General features: G+C 32.1%; 1 protein-coding gene across 6 annotated transcripts in view; it reads right to left on the bottom strand.

Moving 5' to 3' along the window:
* Window positions 1-24,391, bottom strand: part of SNTG1 (syntrophin gamma 1) — an 818,484-nt gene that overhangs the window by 137,143 nt on the left and 656,950 nt on the right. For all 6 annotated transcript variants that reach the window (XR_007407164.1, XM_049103928.1, XM_049103927.1 and 3 more), the window contains one exon: window positions 12,067-12,105. Coding sequence is in view for 5 of the 6 variants with exons in the window: in XM_049103928.1 (XP_048959885.1) it covers window positions 12,067-12,105 (39 nt within the window). In the remaining variant the exon portion in view is untranslated. The remainder of the gene's footprint in view (window positions 1-12,066; window positions 12,106-24,391) is intronic.

Raw genomic sequence — 24,391 nt, 5'->3', positions numbered from 1 at the left:
TAGATTAACACCTTGAGAATCACCTGAAACTCTGCAATTTTTCCATTTTCCATCATTAGCATTAGACATTTACTCATGGATTTCAATCTTGCACAATCTTGCAAGACCCAAATTTATATTTTCTAGAATAAATATGCTTTAACTTCACCAATGAGGAATAGATGGAATGTAGAAGATTAGAGCAGGATTCACTAAGAAAATTAGAATCAAAATATTAAAAAAATTAAAAATGGAAATTTCCTATTACCAGTAATTGCACTACTGGATATTTACTCAAAGAATACAAAAACATTAGTTCAAAAGGATAAATGCACCCCAAAATTTATTGTAGCATTATTTACAACAGCCAAATTATGGAAGGAGCCTATATATATATAAATATATATATATATATATTAGAAATAATATAGATTAATCTAATATTAGATTAAAATAAAATGCATGTGTGTATATATAATATAATTATATTATATTTTATATTATATATGATTATATATTATATTAAATATTATATTAAATATTATATACATTATATATATATAATTCAGCCATAAGAAAGAATAAAATCTTGCCATTTGCAACTACATGAATGGAGCTAGTGAGTATAATGCTAAGCAAAATAAGCCAGCCAGAGAAATACAAATAGCATGATCTAATTTATATGTGGAATTTAAGAAACAAAACAAGTGAACAAAGGGAACAGAGAAAGAGAAACAAGAAAATTCTTGTTTCTTGACTATAGAGAACAAACAGATGTTTCCAGAGATGAGTAGGGCAATGGGCAAAATAGGTGATGGGGACTGATGAGTAGTAGACTTATCATGATGAGCACTGAATAATGTATACAATTGTTGAATTACTATACTGTACACATGAAACTAAGTTAACACTGTATGTTAACTATACTGTAATTAAAATTTTTAAAACTTAAAAAATAAAGAATCCTAAGAATCTTTAGGCCAAGAAATATAGAAAAAAAAAGACATCTCATGACAAAAATATCTAATATCTAAATATCTAATATATGGCAATTATGAATGTAGAAACCCAGTATACAATAGAACAAATAATAGAACTAAAAAAATTTAAATAATTATAGTTGGAGAATTAGATATTACTATCTTAATACTTGGTAAAACAACTAATCAAAAAGCCAGTAAAATATAGAAGACTTGAATAGCACTGTCAAGCATTTTGACATGACTGATATTTGAAAAACATTTTTTATCTCAAAACAACAGAGTATATGCATATTCTTTATAAATACTTTGGCATTATGTTCCAGGTTAAACAATAACATAAATCTCAGTGAGATTTAAGGATTTGGAATCACATGAAATATCTTCTATGTTTAAATTAATATTAAATTAGAAATTAAAAAGAGAAGGAAGTACGGAAGATTCAAAAACATCTGGAGATTAAAAATTCCTCAAAACAACCATGACTAAAGAAATAAATCACAAATAAAGTGACAGAATATTGTTGAGCATATTGCAAATGAAAATACAACATATCAAACTTGAGGAGAGTTAGGTAAACGGTATTTGAGAAAAATCTATAGCTCTTAAAATATACATTTTAAGAATAATAATACATTTACACCAACAACTTAGATTAAAATAAAATGCATGTATTTCTAGAAGGATCTAAATAATCAAATCTTACTCAAAATGAAGTAAGTGGCCTGAATAGTCCTATACTTTCAAAAGAATGTAAACTTTAGTTGAAAACCTACACATAAATTAAACTTCAGGTCTAGATAAATGGGAGAATTTTGCCAAATATTTAAAGAATATATAATCCTAGTGCTACATAAAATTCTCCAGAAAATTCAAGAAAAATGAATATTTCCCAACTGAATGTCTAAAGCTACTATTACTCTTAAGAACACAAAATCAATATAAAAATCATTTGTATCTCTATTATATTAGCAAAGAAAAACTAGGACTTGAATTTAAGAAATATTCTCATTCTTATACCATCTGAAAATTATGAAATACTTAGGGATAAATCTGATAAAATGTATACAACATCTATACACTAAACACCGAAAATTATTTCTGAGAGAAATTTTAAAAAAACTAAAAAATGGAAAGGTATGCCAGGTCAAAGGATCTCAAAGCTCAATATTGGTAAATGTCAACTTTCCCAAAATTTAGCTACAGATTCAAAGCAATCACAGTAAAAATCCAAATACCCAGGGCACCTGGGTATCTCAGAGGTTGAGCATCTGCCTTTGGCTCAGGTTGTGATCACCGGGTCCTGGGATCAAGTCCTGCATCAGGCTCCCCGCAGGGAGCCTGCTTCTCCCTCTATCTGTGTCTCCACCTCTCTCTCTGTGTATCTCATAAATAAAAAATTTTAAAAAATCCAAATAGCCCTACAAATATAAGTACAGTGACAATTTGATTTTTTCTTTTTAACACAGAAATGACAAGAGCCTAGAGTAGCTAAAATAATTTCATGTAAGAGTTGCATAGCTACAGGACTTAAACTCCTGACTTTAAGACATTGAAAAACTACAGTAAGCAAGATGGTGTGATATTAGTGTCAAAATCTATAAATAGATCAGCTCAACAGAATTGAATGTCCAGAAATTGATCCACACATATATGATCAATTTATTTTTTGATAAGAGCATGAAACAACTCGGTTGATAAAGAATAATATTTTCAACAAACATTGGAACAATTGGATATTCATTTAAAAAATAACTTTCATCTCTACCTCACTCCTAAAACAAGCATTAGCACCAAATGGATCAGACATGAGAGAATATTATAAAACAAAACGAAACAAAATCTAAGAATAAACAGAGGTGAAAATTTATGTTTTAGATTGGGCAAAGATTTCTTAAGTATAATGCAAAAGCATGATCCATTAAAATATGATAAATTGGACTTCATCATAATTAAGAACTTCTAATTTAGGGCAACATATTTGAACAGACACTTCACAAAAGAAGATATATGCATGGCAAGTAAGCACATGAGAAGGTGCCCAGCATTATTAGTCATTTGAGAAATGCAAATTAAAACCACAATGAAAGATCACAACTGGTCTATTAGAATGCCTACATCTAAAAACTGACCATACCGGGAATTCTCTTTACACAGCTTGTGTGAATGCCAAAAGGCCCAACTCCTCAGAAAAATAGTATTGAATTTCTCAAAAAGTTCAACATGTACCTCAGTATTTTCTACCTATTCTGTAACCAGGATTTTACCCAAGTAATAAGAGCATATGTCAAAACAAGGACTTGTCCATAAATATTTATAGAAGCTTTATCTGCTATACATCAAAACTTACAACACAACAAGTATGCATTACCAGGTGAATGGGTAGTTATACAAATGGTGGTATAGCCAGCAATGAAATATTATTCAGTAATAAATAGAATGAATAACTGATGTATAAGGTAACAAGGATAAAACTAAAACTAATTTTATGCTGTGTGAAAGAAACCAGACAAAAAAATCATACAAACTGTATGATTTCATTTATATAAAATTCTGGAAAATGTAATGGCATAAAGCAGGCTGGGGCTGGAGTAAGTGTGGGATTGAAGGAGGATAAGATTTGGCACCTTCAATGGCTATGTGCAAGCTATCACCTCTCAAGCTGGATTTTGTATTTCCCAAATTGATATGTGCAAGGATCTAAATATCATTTTAAGTCCAGAAAAGTAATAGAGAGTAAATCCTGAGGAGAGTTCTTTGTGAACATTTTTTTTTTTTTTTTTTTTTTTTTTTGTGGTGCAGCAACTTCTAAAGGTGAAGTTTTGCTGCAAAGAAAGTTCATGGAAACGGGCTTTTACCTTTTCATCCTTAAAAATAACTGCACAAATGATCCCATTCCATATCTCAGTATTCCACTGATTTCCCATTAGTGCCTTCTCCAAGGTATAAAATTCTGTATACACTATATACTATATCTTATCTTTTCCTATCTTCTTTCTATCTCCTGATTCATCAATGCTTTTTTCCAAGAAAAGAGTTTTCCAAGAAACTAAAATGTAGTTAATTTTTTAGTTATAATGATAACTAATTTTTGTGCCTAATTTGGTGTGTGCTCACCTATAAAGTACTTTTTAGTCGGTCCTCTTTTTCCTATGAAACCTCTTCCACTACTTTTTCATACTGATTTAGAAGCTAGTTCCTTTTATGAGAATTCATATACAGGGAAATACTAATTTAGAAGAGGATTCTGTTTTAAAGCATAGAATGCCACCATATTTTATCACTAAGTATTATAAAATGGACTAAAACAATAACAGGTTCATTATCCCCAGATTATGTGACTCAATTTGGTGTCAGTATTTATAAAAGTCTTTTTTCCCATTGAAAAGAACCTGAGTTTTGAAATACAAAATAAAAACAAAGACAATTTGCCAATCTCATTAATAGAATATTTTGCTTAAAAATGACACATAGATGCACACATTTCAATAAAGCTAAAATGAGTGAAGGGAATTCTCATCATTAGATTATAGCCTAATCTAACAGGTAGATAGGACTAGTTGTTTAAATGATGCCTGGAGTAGGCAGGCTGCCCTGGGAATGTGAGCTGCTGCTTTCAGGGTCCCTGTGTTGCTGGGGGAGATTCACCAGATCAAGATAAAATGCCAGGAAACTGTTTTATCAAGATTCAGTTGTTTTTCTTGAATACCTACCTGCACACTCCATTTTTTTTGTGCTTTGCTGTATCATGTTTTGCCTTGCAGGTGTCACTTTTTTTTTTTTTTTTAATACACTGAAGTTTTGCAGCAACCCTGCATTGAGCCAGTCTATCAGTGCCATATGCTCACTTTGTGTATCTGTCAAATGTTGGTAGTTCTTGCAATATTTCAATCATTTTCACTGTTGTTATATTTGTTATGGTGATCTGTGATCAGTGAGCTTTGATGTTACTATGGAAATTGTTTTGGGGCACCAGAGAGTGTCCCTCTATAAGACGGAGAACTTAATCAGTAAGTGTTATATGTGTTCTGAATGCTCAATTGATCAGGGTTATTTCTCCACCTCTCTCCCTCTTCTCCAGACTTTCTACACCCTGAAACACAACAATCTTGAAATTAGGTCAATTAATAACCTTATAATGGCCTCTAAGAGTTCAAGTGAAAGTAAGAGTCACACATCTCTCACTTTAAATCAAAAGTCAGAAATGAGGAAGCTTCGTGAGGAAGGCATTTCAAAAGCTGAGATAGGCTGAAAACTAGGCCTCTTAGGCCAAATAGCCAACTTGTGAACACAAAGGAACAGTTTTTGGAGGAAGATAAAAGTGCTACTCCAGTGAACACACAAATGATAAGAAAGTATAACAGCCTTATTACTGATATGGAAAGTTCTAACAGTCTGAAGAGAGGATCAAACCAGCACAACACTCCCTTAAGCCAAATCTTTATCCAGAGGAGGTCTCTAACTCTCAATTTGATGAAATGAGAGAAGTAAACAAACTGCAGAGGAAAACGTCTGAAGGTAGCAGATGCTGGTTCATGTGGTATAAGGAAAGAAGACATCTCCATAATATATAAATGCAAGATGAAGTAGGAAGCACTGATGTAGAAGCTGCAGCAAGTTATTCAAAAGACCAAGTTAGGGTTATTAATGAAGATGCCTACACAAAGCAACAGGTTCTTAGTGTGGATGACACAGCCTTTTACTAGAAGAAAATGCCATCTAGGACTTTCATACCTAAGGAGGAGAAGTCAATGCCTTGCTTCGAAGTGTCAAAGGACTGGCTGACTCTCCTGTTAAGGAACAATGTAGCTGGTGACTTTAAGCTGAAACCAATGCTCATTTACCATTCTGAAAATCCTAGCGCCCTTCATAATTATGCTAAATCTATTCTACCTGTGTTCTATCAGTGGAACAACAAAAGCTGGACAACAGCATATCTGTTTATAACGTGGTTTACTATTTTATACAGTTGAAGCCTACTTTTCAGGAAAAAAATATTCCTCTCAAAGTATTGACATCTAGTCACCCAAGAGCTCAGATGGAGATGTACAATGGAGTCAATGTTGTTAGTATGCCTGCTAACACAGCATCCATTCTGTGGCCCTCAGGTCAAGGGATAATTTTGACTTTCAAGTCTCATCATTTAAGAAACACATTTCATAAGACTATGGCTGCCATAGACAGTGATTCCTCTGATGAATCTGGGCAAAGTAATTGAAAACCTCCTACAAAGGACTGATGCTAGATGCCATTAGGAACATTTGTGATTCATGGAAAGAGGTAAAATATCAACATAGAGTTTGGAAGACGTTGATTCCAACCCTCATGGATGGCTTTGAGAGATTCCAAATTTCAGTGGATGGGAAAACTACAGATGGAATGGAAATAGCAAGAGAACTACAGTTAGAAGTGAGCCTGCAGGTATGACCGAATTGCTGCAATCTCGTAATCAAACTTGAACAGAGAAGGAATTGCTTCTTATGGATGAGCAAAGAAAGTTTTTTTTTTGTTTTGTTTTGTTTTTTTGTTTTTATGGACTCTACTCCTGGTGAAGATGCTGTGGAAATTGTTGAAACAAGAAAGGATTTAGAATATTACTTAAACTTAGTTGATAAAGCAGCAGGAAGGTTTTGAGAGGATTGAATCCAATTTTGAAAGAAGTTCTATTGTGGGTGAAATGCTATTGAATTTCACTCACATAAACATCACATGTAACAAAGAAGCCATACATGAAAGGAAGAGTCAGTTCATGGATCAAAGTTCACTGTGGTCTTATTTTGAGGACTTACTACAGTCACCCCAACCTTTAGCAAACATTCTTTCCCTGATAAGTCAGCAACCATAACACTAAGGCAAGATCCACCACCAGAAAAAAATGATGAAAATGCAGATGATAGTTCACATTTTTAGCAACAAATTTTTAAAAAAAATTATGGTATGTACTTTTTTTAGACCTGCAGTACCGTGTAAATAACTTTTATATGCTCTGGGAAACAAAAAATTCATTTGAATCAGTATATTGTGATAGTCACTTTATAGTGGTGGTCTGGAACTGAACCTGCAATATTTCAGGGTGTGCCTGTAAATGCTCCCTGGGTTCAGTGAGCCTTTGGTGAATTTTCAAAGTTGAGAAAAGTTTATTGGGACAATTTCTGCAGGTTTTTACAGAAAACCAAAGTTTTGTAGGTCCTTATTCCTGTATCTTCTTTGATGCTACTCCAAAAATGGATTTTTAAAGTGTTCTGAATTTTTTAGCTCTCCTAACACAATTAGAGATAACTAGTCACGTTTCTCTCTGTTTTCACCAGCATTCTATATATTCAATACATCTATCTATAATAATGTATCCAAATTATTATAACTAGACAAAATGAATGTTTCTATAAGATAAACTGAAGTACTATTTTATTTCAGATTAATATAATTTTTATGTGTTTAAACTATTATAATTTAATAATGCTATTTTGCATACTGCCTGATATAAAGGGAGTTCATTATATTAATATTTTCATGATGAATTAATCTTCCCTAACCTTTCTCATTGGTAAGCACTAAAGATATTCATTGTAAAATGTTATTTTCATGAAAATAATGAGGTATGCTTCACAATGGAAGGAATTTTAGTTAATAATAATAAAAAATGAAAAACAATAAATTATTACATAATGGAGTTAGGCATGTACAGCAGTGTGATATAGGTCTGCTTGCCTAAATGATCTCTAATTCATTGAGCAAATTATCACAACATAATTTAACACCTAGCTGAGTACCACTGCTTAACAGATACTTAGCAGCAAGACCACTGTCCCCCTTTTCCATGATTTTCAGGAAGCATATCAATTGAAACTGAATTTCACTGCATTTTTTTTGAAAGCATTTTTTTAAATAAATAAATCTGATCAAAATTATGACAGAGAAGACAGATGGTTATGTTCTAGATACATAGAAGAAAGGAGAAAGTTACTCCTAACAAAAAGTGAATTAAGAGATACACAATTATAATTTCAAGTCTAGACAATAATTAAGACTAAAGCAAATCCCAATGGCCTTGGTTTAATATAATTTTTAACTTATTTGATTCCCAGATGTTTTATTTATTTACTTATGTAAAGATTTTACTTACTTATTCATGAGAGACACATAGAGAGAGACAGAGATATAGACAGAAGGAGAAGGCTTCCTGTGGGGAGCCTGATGCAGGACTCAATCCCCGGACCTCGTGTTCATGACCTGAGCCATAGGCAGGCACTTAACTACTGAGCCACCCAGGTGCCCCCAATTCCCAGATGTTTTAATAATAAATGGTTTAGAGTTTATTGAAGTATAATGACATAAATAAATGGCACATATTTAAATGGTAAAGTTTAATAAATTTTGCCATATCTATGCACTCATAAAACCATCACTATAATCAACATAATGAGCATATCCATCACCAAAAGATTCCCTCATGCTCCTTTATACTCCCTTTCTATTACCACCTTCCCTTCCCTTCCAGACAACTGCTGATATGCTTTCTGATTTTGTACCTTTGTTTTCAATCCCTAGAATATTATATAAATAGAATCATACAGAATATACTGTATTTTTGGAGGGGACAGTGCATAGTTACTTTCACTCAGCACAATCATTTTGAGATTCATCTATGCTGTAGCACATATCAAGAGTGTGTTCCTTTTAACTGCTAAGTAACATTCCATTGTATTGATATGATACTGTATGTCCATTCACCTGTTGGAATTTGAGTTGTTTCCTGTAATTAACTGGGCTATTAACATACAAAGCTGCTATGGACATTCATAAACAAGTTGTTGTAGGAACACATGCTTTTACTTCCTAGGAGTGGACTGGCTGGATCACTTGGTAGGTGTAGATCTGACCTTTTAGTAACTGCCAGCCTCTTTGAAGTGTTTGTGCCATTTTGCATTTCCGCTAGTAGTGTATAACAACTCCAGGTTCTCCGTGCAAATTCTTAGCTGTTCTAGTGTATATGTAGTGCTATTTCACCATGTTTTAAATTTGCATGTTCTTTATGGCTTACAGGGTTGAGTATTTTTTTTTCATGCTAAATCTGAAGGAGAGATGAGATTATATCTGTTTTTGGATTCTTATTCATTAAGGTGGCTCACATTTTATTAAGTAGGGAATGTATCTTGGCCTCCTAATGCATTGCTATCACATTATGCAAGTGAGTTTTCCAATGGTGTGTATACATGAATATTGGACTATAAATGAATCCTATTTCCCAGAAATCTTCATTTCCATGATGGAAAGTAAATAAAAAAATTATTAACTCTGCTTTCAGTTTTTAAAATGTCAAGAATTCATTAGGATTTTTTTAAAAAAGTGAAATGCTAAGAGATTTGAAATAAAATTTCAGTATAATAATATTATAAGGCTATCAAATAAAAAGCTATGAATACTAACGTTTATCTACATTTTTAACATATATGTGGCTTGGCATATTGAATAGTTTTTATTATTTATTTTATATGTAAGTTTTTTCAGATTCTTACTTACTTTACTATTATTCAAAACATAGGTAAATGCAGAGGTGGCAAAGAATGCCACAGGTCATTGAAGGGAAAATGTAGGGAGCATTGAATATAGTTGTCATTGTAAATAAAGAATAGTCATAGGTTATTAGGATTATGAAATATTTATAGTAATATAAACTACGCTAATTATTAATACTTCATATGTCGAAGTTAGGAAGGGCAAGGAAGGATAATAACATAGATATTAGGGTCAGTCTTAAAGAAACATTCATCAATTACATTTTTGGCAAGAATTCCCCGAATGAATAGATCTAAATTTTATGTATCTGACTATAAAACGACTATGTTTACTGATGGGCATTACAACCTTCTATGATGGCTGATGTTCCTTTCTATCTGAATTTCTCATTAATGAATTTTTCCTCCACTATAGCCCTATAAAATTGTTAAACTGCTTTCTAAGTAACGTCCTACTGGCATCAGAAGCATCTGGGATGGAATGGGAGCCACAGAAGAGTTTCCCAGGTATCATTACAGAGCTAGTGAATCAGTAGCTCTGGGCTAGAGCTTTGGTCTCTGCACCACAAACAAGAGCCTCAGATGTAACCACAGTGGAATGTAGTGAGACACATGACATACAGCTCTCCAACTTCTGCATCTACCTAAAACATCAACATGGCTCAGAAACAAGATATGCTGATAGCTGTAAAGACATAGTTCAGAGCACTGTAGACACACTGAACTTTCCAGAGCTATTTTCATTAGTATTTCAGTCACACGTAACTTTGTGGGCTAGTCTGGGCTAGTGGCACCACTAATAATATAATTTATACAATACCATAAATTCTGTATTCTAAAGAACAAATTTAAAATTTTAACATATTAATGATAATAATGGCATATACTGAGAATTTTACATTTTTTATTTAATCTCTAAAAATAAACATGTAAAGTAGTTGCACTTTTAAAATATTACCAATGAAGGAACTGAGGTTTAGATAAGAAAAGCAACTTAGGGATGCCTGGGTGGCTCAGCGGTTGAGCGCCTGCCTTCAGCCAAGGGCGTGATCCTGGAGTCCTAGGATTGAATCCAACATCGGGCTCCCTGTATGGAGCCTGCTTCTGTCTCTGACTATGTCTCTATTCTCTCTCTGTGTGTGTCTCATGAATAAATAAATAAAGTCTTAAAAACAAAAAAAACTTTTCTCCCTCTGCCTATCTCTCTGCCTCTCTCTCTGTTTCTAATGAATAAATAAATAAAATCTTAAAAAAAAAGCAACTTAGTTTTCCTAAGTTGGGTTATTTAAAATTTTACCATTCAAATTAACTTGCGATTGACCTCCTATTTATAAGTGGATTGATGTTTGGATGTTGATCAATGGTTACACATTGAGGTTGATGTCAAGGTTAAGAAATGCATGGCTGGCCTTTGCTTCTCTACCATCACACAAACCTGACACACAACTGATTGCATCAGTCCAAAATGGAGCCTACATTTACTTTCTTCATTCAAATGAATGTTTTCATAATGTTTATGAAGGCAATGCAAGAGTTAACTGCAGCTTTATAAAATTATAAATAGAATTATTTATTTTATATAATCAATTACTTTATTCTATAATCAATTATTAATCTAATAACTAAATTCTTGGCTGGATTAGTTATACATCATTTTCATTCTATGCATTCATTTAGACTCATGTTAAATATTGTCTTCTAATTTTGAAAATTCCTTCTAACTTTTAGATCAATTAAACATAGATATTCCAAACAAAAATAGTGATCTGAAGGGGCATATGGACCCCCAATGTGTATAGCAGCAATGTCCATGTCCATCAATGGATAAAGTAGAAGACTAGTACTCAGCCATCAAAAGGAATGAAATCTTGCCACTTGCAACAATGTGGATGGAACTAGAGGGTATTATGCTAAGTCAGAGAAAAGACAGGTACCATATGATTTCACTCAAATGTGGATTTAAGGAACAGAACAGATAAACATAGGGAAGGGAAGGAAAAATAAAATAGGATAAAAACAGAAAGGGAGGCAAACCATGAAAGACTTTTGACTATAGGGAACAAATTGAGGGTTGCTGGAAGGGAAGTGGGTCAGGGAATGGAGTAATTGGGTGATGGGCATTCAGGTGGGCACCTGATACAATGAGCACTAGGGATTATATGGTACTGATGAATCACTAAATCCTATCCCTGAATCAAATAATATATTATATATTAAACAACTTGAGTTTAAATAAAGAAAAATAGATCTCCTACTAAGATACAAGCTATTTTATGTAAATAGCTCTCCTAGTTCTCCAATATTATATTCAAATAAAAATAAATATATGTATTTTGTCAAATACATACAACAAAACTAGGTTTTGGTTATTTACTTAGATAAAATAATTTTTTAAATTGCTTTTAATATGATTAAAGAAACAGATATATTACATAATATGAAAGAAATCTAATAAATTATGTATTTTCCTGGAGAGCAAATGAGAGTGCCAATTATTTCCACATAAAAATTAAATGAATCAGGATTATCTTCTGTAGTAGATAAAATGAAAGAAATATATGGTTTGTCTTTCCAAGTATTTTTCCTCTTACCTGCTGGTTTACAGGAAAGTTTCGGTTGATTTTTTTAATCTGCAACAATAAATAAATAATAAAAATGAGAACAATAAACATAAAGTTACACAAGAGCCCTCAAACTTATGAGAATCTATTTTTTAGTACATTGATATATACTAATATTCTAAATTGTCATATTAAAATCATTGCCTATCAAACACCAATTACAACTTTGTAAAAGATTTTGGCTACCAAAATGATATGGAAGCATTTTGAAAAAGATTTTCATCTAATAATTTTCTCATTTATGAAATATTAAAAGCCTGTGTTTCCATATAATGTTAGACAAGAATCTACAGAGAATATAGAGTGATATTTGTAATTTATTTTTTTACCTTGAAATATTATTTTCAATTTCTTTTAACATTCAAGAGAAAAGGAAATGAAATACTCAAATACTAAAAGATAAAAAAGTATATGTATCAAAATATTTTCATTCAGGACTCCAAATAAAGTATAACATTTACTTTAAATAATTTAATGAGTGACATTTCATAACAACTTAAAATTAATCTTCAGAGGAAAAAAAATTCCTCTATACTGTCATATAAACAAACTTCAAAATCCAACTTAAAATGAACATCAGATTTAGACAAATAACCTTATAGCACACAAAGTCTTTGTTCAACAGAATCTTCAGTAATCAAAACCAATTTTTATTTTTCTTTGGCTTTCTAGAGAAACTTCTATAATGCTAACTCTGTATGGTATAATCTACATCACACTAAACACTGTTTTCACTTAGAAACTATTTTACTGAATTATTTTATTTTCCTTGTTAGTTTTGGTTCCCTTTGTCTTACTGATAAATATGAACTAACAGGAAATTTAATAGATATGGTACACAGAGTTGGAGAATCATCAATGGCTTATGTACAAGAAAAGACTTACTGGAAACATATACAAAAAAAGAAAACATTAGAAGATTCATGTTATCTAATCAGGGGCATGTACAAAAAACATATATCTTTCTTACATTGCTATAGTCATTTCAAAATAGTTTTTGTTTTGGTGAGGAATCAACTAAAGAATCTCTAAACTACTGGTATCTTCAGCTAAAATCAGGATAGTCTAGAGACAGAAAAAAATGCCTCCTAAACATCTTTTATTAATCAATTTAAAAATCCATATTGAATACTTTGTGGAACTATGCTTTTTGTTGTTCTTACAGATTGTTATAAAAATTATAAAATTCTACCAATATTTTGTATGGACCCTTGTCTTCCAGCATGAACTGTCTAGTTTTGTAATTTTTAATTTTTTAACCTGAAAAAAAGTCTGAATAATCCGAGTAATTGTAACAATGCTTGGGCCACAGTAATGTATATAAATGTGCACATGCACTATATATATATATATATATATATATATATATATATATATATATATGTATATATATGTATGTATCATATGTGTGTTTGTATATATATATATATATATATATATGATATGTGCAAAGAGAAGTGTGAAGACTATCATTCATTCATTTCTAAAAATGATCTTCTACCAATGTGATCTTTAATGATCTTCTACCAATGTGAGTCATGGTACTGTAAGTGCTGGAACATGAAAATGAAAGTTATTCCAAGCTGTGAAAATAGCATAATGATGCTAGTTTACAGAGTCTGAAGAGTCCAAGTGTCTGCAGTATGAAATGAACTTAAGTTCAGTGCAGAAGCTACAATGTAGACATAAAATAACATTGTCAAGCTTTGCAGTCATAGACAGGTTATTAATTATCCTGTGCCTAATTTCCATCCTTTGTAAAATGTCCATAGTAATATTAGCCAGATATATTTGTTGGAAAAATTAAATGAAAAAACAAATGTAAAAAAAAAAAAAAAAAAAAAAAACAAATGTCATGAAGTTAGAGCTCAATAAGTGATGATTATTAATACAATAAATAATAAGACAAAAATTAATGTAAAAGAAGATTGGATTTCCTTTGAAGACAATGAGAATATTTTAAGGAAGCTAAGCAAATATGTCCTTTTTGTACTATCCTTTGTGCCTTTATTGTTTTCTTGGCAACTCTAGATTAGGATTTATATATGCAAGTACCAAGTGAGTGACAACCATGTGTGAACCTCAGTGGGTCCCAGAGTAGAGGTTGCCAGCTGTTCACCTTCAGAGCCTCAATCACTTTGCAGGCATGCCCATGGTTGGAGGGATAAGGAATCAATGGAAGTTTCTTCCTCAGGTGTGAAAGTGTTTATCAGTTGGAAACAGTGTGCCCGCTTTTACATTTACAAACATACTTTAGGAAACCTAAATTATGAATAAACTCAATGTAAAAAATGTTAGAAGTACTTTGTTTTAGGTTACTCATTTAGTAGTCATAAGAAACCATATCACTAAAATAGCTTAATAAGATAAAACTATTGGCAACATTAATGACAATTTAAATTTATTTTTAAAAATAATGCTGTATGTCATATGGTTGAAATAATGTTTAATGTATTAAATGTAATAAAATATCAAACTATAAATAATATATTCTTAAATGCATTCTTAGAGCAAAGTTTTAAAAATTGTCTACTTTTGGCAACAATATTAATTCTAAATAATGGAAATCCTAAATTCTCTGCATCATTTTTAGACTGCTCTGCAAATAAGGAAAATTAAAATTTGTCTGAAAGATGTTTTTAATGTTAAACTTCTTAGAAACCAATGTTAATTATTTGTTTTCCGAACCAATAATTTGTGTTATGAGAAGCTGAAAATTTAATATAATCTTGAACAAAAAGAATCAGTGGCTTGAAGAGATGAAAGGAAATAATTGCAGTCACATCAAACTAGCTGTTTATGGAGCAGGATTACTTAAGCTATTAATCCTATGGCTGTAAAGGAAGCAGAGTATGATTTTCAGCTGGAATGCCTTGTCATTCTATAAGAACAGCAAGTGACATACACAACTACCAAGTACAGTGCATTTGGATGAAGGAAATCCATATTAAAGCTTTTAGCCCAAAAGAGAAAGATAAATCTGTAAATACTTAACGTTTTAACATCACATTGATGTAAGCTGAGAATGTGGAATATAATGTCTATGTGAAAGTATGAGAAGTTACAATTTACATGCTATATTTTTTCAGGAACCCCTCACATCTTAATAAAAACAGGAAGCATACTTGAATTGGTACTCATAATATAAAGAAATGACAGAGAGAGTAGAGGAAGGAAGGTAGGGAGGAAGAAGAGGAGTGAGGGAAGGAAGAATAAATAAATCTCCTGGATGGAAGAATTTTATTTATGTAGATATTCTACCTTCGAGGATGAGTATAGAATTAGAATTTATGGCTACCCTAAGGAAAGACATTTATTTCAAAGCCAGCAAAGTATTTCTATAAATCATTTTTAACCACATACCTCTTTAAAATCTGATGAAACTGTGTGACCTCTTCCAGAGTATTTATAGATACTTTAAAATTTTATAGAGAGTTCCAGAAAAGAAGGAGATTTAATACAATGGCTCAAGAAACAGCTGATTTGGCCTTCTATCAGGTAGTAAAGCACAGCTGTCCTACAGAAGATGCCCTGAGACGCAGAGTGCTATGGACAAAGCAAGAAGCTTTGCATCTCCAATAATTTTTATACCACAGTTATTTACAGACGTATTACTTGTTTTAATGACTTCTACATATTCAAAAGACAATATCTAGATTCAGGATGGTATGACCTACTCAAAAGAAACAAACTCTAGGTAGTGAAAATTTCTTATTTTATTTGAGAACATAAGTCTTATAAAAGTATGGTATGAAATTCAAATATCTTAAAATCAAATATCAACTTATTTTTGTTTTATTGTGAAATCGTGGTAAGATAATGCTCAACTCAGTGGAATGTTTCTGGAACTATCATTCATTCCTAGGACACTGAAAACCCTCTGAGAATGGAAATTCTGCCTTCTTCTTTTAGTTCCCCCAACATGTGATTTTAGTTCTATGAATGACATAAAATACATGACTGATGTTAAACAAATGACACTTCTTTACGTAGTATTTACTTAAAATAGTATTTAATAAAAGTCAGTATTCAAAATCAAACCTATGTCATTGCATACTTAAATAGGCTTTTTCAGATTTGTTCAGGAAAACAATATATAGTACTTTAATTTCTATTTTTCTCTAGAATCACGCTGGAACATTTCCTTCTAACTAGACTATTGCAACACCTCAAATAAATGAGATAGACATATATTGTCGGGTTCACAGTACAAACACAAGTGCATGTGCATACACTTGGAGCATACCATGTTTTTACAATGTGGACAATCCATAGAGAGCTGCAAAGATTTCCTAGTTAATCTGTGTTCATATGGTCTAACTAGGGAATATGTTGAATAATTTTAAATTGAGATCAACAAATAGTTACCTGAACAAAATTTTTCATTAAAATGGGTGAAAGGACCAAATAAAATAAAATAAAATAAAATAAGACCAAATGAATCCTTTTATGTCACCATGATGTGAAGAAGAAAGTTGATGTTTCATTATAAACCTCTAGGCTTAGAAGTAGCAGAATAAAGATCTAAAATAGTGCCTTATTTCTTTCCTTCTGTATCACTTAACATTGTCAAATACCATTTATTTTATATTTTTTGTATTATGATCTGCTTGCCCTCTCCCTTTAGAAAAAAGTTCATGATGTCACAGGTTTCTGTTTTATTCAATACATTACTTCTTACATGCAAGAGATATCTGGGTCTTAGTAGGTGCTCAATCAATGTTTGCTGAACAAATGAAAAGACAGACTATCTCAGAACAAAAAAATCAAATTCTCTGAGGTTAACTTAGTCTTGAAAGTAAGTTCGTGCAGAAGAAAATAAGTTTCTAAATTATTAACTTTGAATGTCCATAGGAATTCTAATGGCTACAAAACTTAGAGTTTATACATACATGAGAGTGGGAAGGAATGCCTGATGATTACAAGCAAATTCATCTCACGGGAAGAATAGTTTGTGGACTGAGACATAAGCATGGAGACGGCGGGTGGGGGGGGAGAGAGAAAGAGAGAGAGAGAGAGAGTTGTGAGCAGGGAGTGGCTGGGTCTCCTGCAGTTTGGCATGGCAGGTGACGGTTGGGGAAGTAGTTTTAGAAAGCACAAATTAACTTGGGAAATCCCAGTGGAGAGATTTGGACTCTCTTCCCCAGGTCCTCACTGAATCTCTGTATCAAAGATGGTTTCAAAATGATAGAACAGCTGTAGGTAGAGGAGATGTTTGAATGTGAACACCAGAATCTGAGATTTCTCATGCCTGCTAGGCTGATGAGAAAATAACACAAGTGCTGGAAGATAAGAAGCAGCTTTGTGACATGTGAACTGGAGATACTGGCAGGATCACACACAGGAATCACATAAGAACACAGGGGAGGAACCCCACAGAAGAGTTTCCAGAGACCAAGGCTGAAGTCATACATTATTCCTTCAGGGAGAAGGGAGGAAAAGGAAAAAGGAGAACTGGAATTGAGTATTTACCCCAAAAGAGTGAATTCTAATTTAGAAGTGACTGAGATGCTAAGAAGCACCAACTTGAGTTTACTGCATTAGTAGAAATGGCAGGCTGAGGTCCAGTGAGATTTAAATAAGTTCCTGTTTAAAAAAAAGTTACGAAACCTGAGCATAGTGCTTAGCCAGTAAATTATTGTTTAACTTCTCCGTAGGATTTCCTATCTCTGCTTTTCCTGACTTTTGATAGTGACCTGCATCCATTAATTTGTAGAGGGGATTTTGGAATTTAGTCATCCAGTTTCTCATGTAACGAAAAAGAACATCAAAGATGAAGGTGCACATTTCCGTAATTTTATGTTCTTGATAAAAAGGAGATAATTAAAAACAGTGCTTCAGGTTTGCCCTTCTATAATACTTACAAGACACTATTTTAAAAATGCAAACCTTAAATTGGCAGAATGCTATACCATTCAAACCCCTCCATGATTACCTGTATAATAGGTCTCTGTCCAGAAGTACTGTATACATACCTTGTGCCTTCCCTCACACACCCTCTCCCTGCCACACCACCTGCTCACTTGCACTTGCATGCTCTGTCTCCTGTCCTTTTCCCTCTCTGCATCCTCCTCACTCCCTCTCTCTTTTTTTTCACCTGCAAAGAATCTATTCTTGTGTGTGTGTGTGTGTGTGTGTGTGTGTGTGTGTGTTTGAGGTGCACAGAAATTAAAGAGTTTTTAAATTCATCCAAACGTGGCAGTCTGGTTCTGTCTGACCAGAGAGGCTGTGTTATTGTACTACATGATCAGGAACCATAACCACCATAAAAACTTTTCTGAAAACCCTAGTGAAATTGACCAGTGACTTTCTTTTTAATATTCCCCATGGGCGTAGTTCTTACATTGTTCTTGTTGCATGTGCTTACTGACCTCTACTTCACCATAACCATTACTTGCACAGCCCTTATCTTCACTCAGCCTTGCAGTGTGACCAACTATCTAAAAAAGATGGTCAATCACCGTTAGCTATCTTATGGGTCATATTGCATGCTGCTCCTATGTTCTTAACCTCATTGATAATCCTAAATCTGAATCAAAATAATGTCAATTCCTTTTGTTGTTGGTGATACTCTGCAGGTCATCACTAGGGCTCAGTGTGAGGCTCTCATTTCTGATTTGAAAATCTGTAACTGGTTTAGCTATCCTAATTCTTTAACTAGGATCTGATTTAATCTTCTTTATTAGTATAATCTTGTAATTTTACTTATTACAGAACCTTGTAATCATTACATTAATATATGTTTTGGACTAATGAGAACAGTTGGTATAAAGAACTGACATACTCTTGTTCTGACAAAATATAACATGGGTTTTAATTTTACCACAAATTCTGGAAATTTAATTTTTACTACAAATCTCAATATGTAAATTTTAATGTTTAATGTTCAAAGACGGTGAGGACAATGCATCAAAACCTATTTGTAAGCCAAGTGTGGTTTATGGAAACACATCTAAGGGATGGTTATGTTAAAAAGAAAAATAAATTAAAATCACAAATAGATATGCAAATTTAATTTTAAAATGCAATTCCAATATTTATAAAAGTAATGGTAAAGGAAGTAGAATAAGTAAAATAAGAATATAATTACTCTTTTATATCATATAGGATCAGCATTTATTTCAAGTTAACAAATATTCTGATTAAAATTAATCCATTTAACAGGGACACCTGGCTCAGTGGTAGAGTGTTTGTCTTTGGCTCAGGTCATGATCCCAGGATCCTGGGATCAAGTCTCGTACCAGGTTACCCTCAGGGAGCCTGCTTCTCCCTCTATGTCTCTGCCATTCTCTGTGTCTCTCAAGAATAAACAAATAAAACTTAAAAAAAAGAGAAAGCAATCTATTTAACAGAAAAAATAAATAATTGCCCTTATCATTATTATTTAACAGTGGCATTAAAGAATTATAGCCTAGATAATATGGTAAAAAATAGAATGTAAAAAGGTATCTATTTAAAAAGGGCATGATGCATATGCCATTAGAGGAAGATAATCCACTGTATAATAAATACCCAAGAAAATTAGATTAAGAATGACTAAGATTTTAAGTCGCTTGAATACCATATATGTATATCCAAATCAATAGTCTTCTTCAGTTTGAAAAATAAAAGATACAGATATAGGACAAAATGTTTTTGATCACTCTAAGAAGAACAAAATTAGTAACAATTACTCTAAGAAGTAGATTATATATAGAAATATATATGTCAAAAAAAGAAATATATATGTTAAATTTCTTCCAAATTAAAATTTCTGATGATACTATTTAAGAGCAACTATATTTAGACTTTTATGAGTCCATCAAGAATAAATGGCCAAACACACTCGAGAGTATTTAAGGTTAATCTCTGAGGCTAGTTAAATGCATTTAGAATTTCAAGTGCATGTAAAATTACAAAAATCAAAACAGAGTTTTACCACTGAAAAACTAAATGAACCAATGACTTTTAACACATAATTAATTGAATACATAGTATTAAATATAAATATACTAATTAAACTATATGAATAAAATATAATAATAAGAATAGTTGCATATATATATAATGTATATACTGAGTTAATGGAAAGATTGTATGTTAAATTTCAATAGAGAGCAAAAGTGGAACAAGTGGTTAATTACTTGAATCATCCACTAGTATCATCCACCAGTGTCCAACACTGTCCATATTTAACGCAGACATATTTAAGAAAGAAAGCAAAATCATTAGGCTCCTAAATGGGTTGAGAAAGCATGAGGCACAGCTACCTTCCTATTGATGACAACTAGAATGGAGATGTGAACTGACTAAAAGCATTTTGTTTGAAGGCATGTGAGAGCACCTGCTCTTACAAGGGGTAGTATAGGTATGGTTCCGGACTGATGAGTACAAAGAGGTGAGCTGGCCTTCTGCAGACACTGGATTGGCACTTGGTAGAGAGTCAGAAGCATAAATTGCCCAGACAGAGAAAGAAGCAGAACATTTACTTTTCTCATAGGATAATATTGGCAGGATTTGTGATCTGTAGGGCTCTGAACACAAAACTATTTTTCACTTCAAGATATTTGCTGAGTTCTGAATCAAGGTAGGACAAAAGGTTAAAAATATTAATCTGAAAATTATGCAAAAGCAGAAAACAGTTTTAGAAATCTGCTGTGCTGAGAAGTAAGCAAGGTGAATTCAGAGCCAGCTAAGGAGAGTTCCCAGGAATAGACTATACTCTCAGTTCAAAGGCCTGGAGGGCTATAGCACTGGAAAAGGAAAAAAAAAAAAAAAATAGAAGTAAACAGAACCCTACCAAACTTCAATATAGTCGTGATCCAGCTGATTTGATTAAGATATCAATCTTGGTTTGTTCATATACTTTGGTTCTTTTTCTAAATATAATCAGCAGTGTTTTAACTGTTTAATATGTCCCAAAAATCCAAAGCGCACTATTATTTAATGGTATATTTTAAATGATTTCTATTTCAAATAATAATCACCCATTTAATGATGATACATACAAAGTTAAATAACTATTAGTCCTTTAGAAATGGGTAATCTCAGAATATAATTACTGTCAAGGGAAAATGTTCATGATTAATTTTTTAAAAGATTTTATTTATTTATTTGACAGAAAAAGAGAGAGAGAGAGCACAAGCAAGGGGAGTAGTAGGCATAGGGAGAGGGAGACTCCTTGCCAAGCAGGGAGCTTGATGTGGGGCTTGATCCCAGGACCCTGGAATCATGACCTGAGCTGAAGGCAGATCCTTAACCGACTGAGCCACCCAGGCACCCCTTATGATTAAATCCTAATTGAACAAAGGATAATATAATGTACACAAGAGGATGATAATTTTATTTTATATATGTAAATAAGAACCCACATATTTTAATATATTTGTAATAATATACTAATAAAAACACTAGTAATATGTTATTGCAATAAATTTTCATTTTAACTCTTCTGCACTTTAATAAAAATCTAAAATTAAAAACAAATGAAAGGACATATTTTAATATATATTTTTGTATCAATACTAATACACCAAATGGCAAATGAGGTTTTGTACTTGATTTTCTAGAAAGTAGTATGCTCAAGAAATATAAAAGTCAGTAATATAGATAAACTCTTGCAGAAAGAGGATTTTGAGTAGATTTTTCTAAGGGGAAGAATCATTAAATGCACAACATGAGAAAAATCTTCATTTTCTGAATGAAGTATAATAGAAAAGTTATTTTCTAGATCTTATAATTAATTACTAAAACTTCTACTTTTTGCATATCATGTACATATTTTTATAGATGCTAAATAATGTAAGAAAAACGAGGCATTCTAATTTATCAAATGTTTTCACCATTTATTCTGTCTCCTTACTCTATTACATTAGGGATATTTTTCTTGTGAGAATCTTTGGTATTTATGAAGTCTTACATTTAAAGAAATAAGTATTTTGAAACTCTATTATATGCAAGAATACCATAGTCCTATAGTATTAAAGTTTAATTTAAATTCATAGCTTTTTCATTAAAGACTTTTCATTAGAACTTTAAATTTTAAGTTTGAAACTTAAAAAAGCTCGGAGGACAAATATAAAGTCATTGAATGCTTACTTTACAATTTTTTTTCAGATAAATTTCTTATACTAAAGAAATGAAAATAGTCATGGTTAATTCAATTTAATTTACCTGACATCAAAAGTGAACATCTGCTAAAATAAATATATGAACTGTACTTTAAGGAATAATATTTATTTTTACTAAATGATGGAATAAATGATAAATATGTGTCTTCCTTTTTCTTTGACAACATCTCACTGAATGTTAATGATGAAAACCCCTTAATGGAAGCTTAATTATTGCAGCAAATCTGTTAAATTGAGATAAAGGTAATACATAATTGGCTCTAGTAAAGATTTGTTTGGAACTGATTAAAAATAAAATTTGGTGTAATAGGATTGCCCATTTGTTTTAAATATCACTCTTATTTTCTGAATCCCTTAATTTTGCATATTCATTTTTAGCATCATCAAATGTATCTAGAAACTAAAACTGTAATATCCTCTTATGACTATCTCTTCAGACCAAAAAAGAAATATAATAGGATATTAAAATAATCCTTTAAAAAATTTCTCTCCTCCTAATATGAATGTCTTTAAGGATGGTTTCTTCCAAGTTTGAAAATCAGTGAAGATCTTACATTAAAAACTTTCTGTCCAAGTTCTATTGATCTTTTATTTTTTAGATCTCATAAACAAGGTGATTTTGGTGTATGAAGTTGTGTGTTTTCAGAACAGATGCTGCAGGACCCTGCTATCAAGGTGTATTTTCCCATGAAAATCAATTTTGAAGATTTACCCAAGCAAATCATTCTTATGAAAGCAAAAAATAGTCCTCCAATTCCCTTAGAGATTTGTGGCCAATATTATTTAACAGATGTGTGAGGACTAAGAGAGATCTTTATTCTATAGATATAAATCCACCTGACGACTAATGATATTAGTGTGTGGGCACATAAGGCAATATATCCATTCTGCAGCTGCTGATAAAATTCTACCTTTACCATGTAGAGGGAAGAATCAAAAAATAATTTTTGTCTCAGGAGCTCATATTTCAGCTCATATTTTTAATCCATTTTTTTCAGGATATGGATTCTGTCCCATTGCTACCTAGTTACTCTCCATCTCTATGGATATAATTTTAAAAGTATGCCATGTTGCATTTAAAAACATATCTATTAACAATAAATCAATATTTCAGGATGATTGGGTATTATATGCAAATGAGTTTTCTTAAACTTTATTTTTCCTAGTACAAGAATTTTTCAATTCTGTCATCATCTTTAATATTAGCATATATATGATAAATACCGTGTAGATAACACACACACCTATCTTTATCTATCAATATCTATATCATCTATCTAATCTTTCTATGAATTAAAAGCCTAAAAGCTGAAAGTGGGTTGCAACCATTTATAAATGCATATGTTTATTAATTCAGGGCTAATTTATTCTTTCTTCCACGAATTCACTAAACTTCAGACATGACTGTATGTCAGACATCAAGTGAATGCCAAGGATATAGGATCCCTATCCTCAGGAATTATCTGATACAGCTGGCAAGACAAACATGCAACAAATAATTCTAAATTTTTGAGATGAGTGTTACAATAGGTACTATAAGACATTATAAAAAGAGGAGAAAATTGCAAAATTGTCTGCAGGGTAGGTGTGTCTGCACAGTGTAGGAAGCATGGGTTTCAGGAAGTGATGAAACTTTTTGCTATGTCAGTTTAATCATAGGTGAAGAAATTAGGTTTACCATTGCTAAATAATTAGGCAGGACTCTTAAAGAAGAGAATGCAGGGTTTATACATAATTCAGACTCAATCCTCAGGAATTGTTTTCAGCCACCTCTGCACCATAGTTAGGTGTCCTCAGCTTTTAAGCTCCATCTTAGAACAATGGGTCTTTTAGGATGTATTCAATGAACAACTGCAAACTCAAAATGATTTCTTGCATAATTTCATAATGGCCCTTCATCTACCTACTTAGCACACTTCATTTACACCTTCCCTGCCATATTGAGTTGCTAGTAGGTAAGAATGTAGCCCCCATGAAATACCCTATAATGAGCATTTAGAGGTAAAATGTATTTCCTTAGTCTGGCTTCCTTAGAAGTATAGCCTGAGGAAGTCATAGATGCTAAACCATTATTGAGGGAGAATGTTCAATTCCAAAGAAGCAAGAGTGAAAGGTAAAAGGAACAGCATAACAGCAGAATGCAAATACAAGGTGGTGAGTTGCTTGAGTCACTGGGCTGGCCATAG

This window comes from Canis lupus, chromosome 29 (genome assembly GCF_003254725.2).
Source record: "Canis lupus dingo isolate Sandy chromosome 29, ASM325472v2, whole genome shotgun sequence".
NCBI lineage: Eukaryota > Metazoa > Chordata > Mammalia > Carnivora > Canidae > Canis > Canis lupus.
The sequence above is the reverse complement of the archived record's forward strand: the minus strand, read 5'-3'. Positions and strand labels throughout refer to the sequence as shown.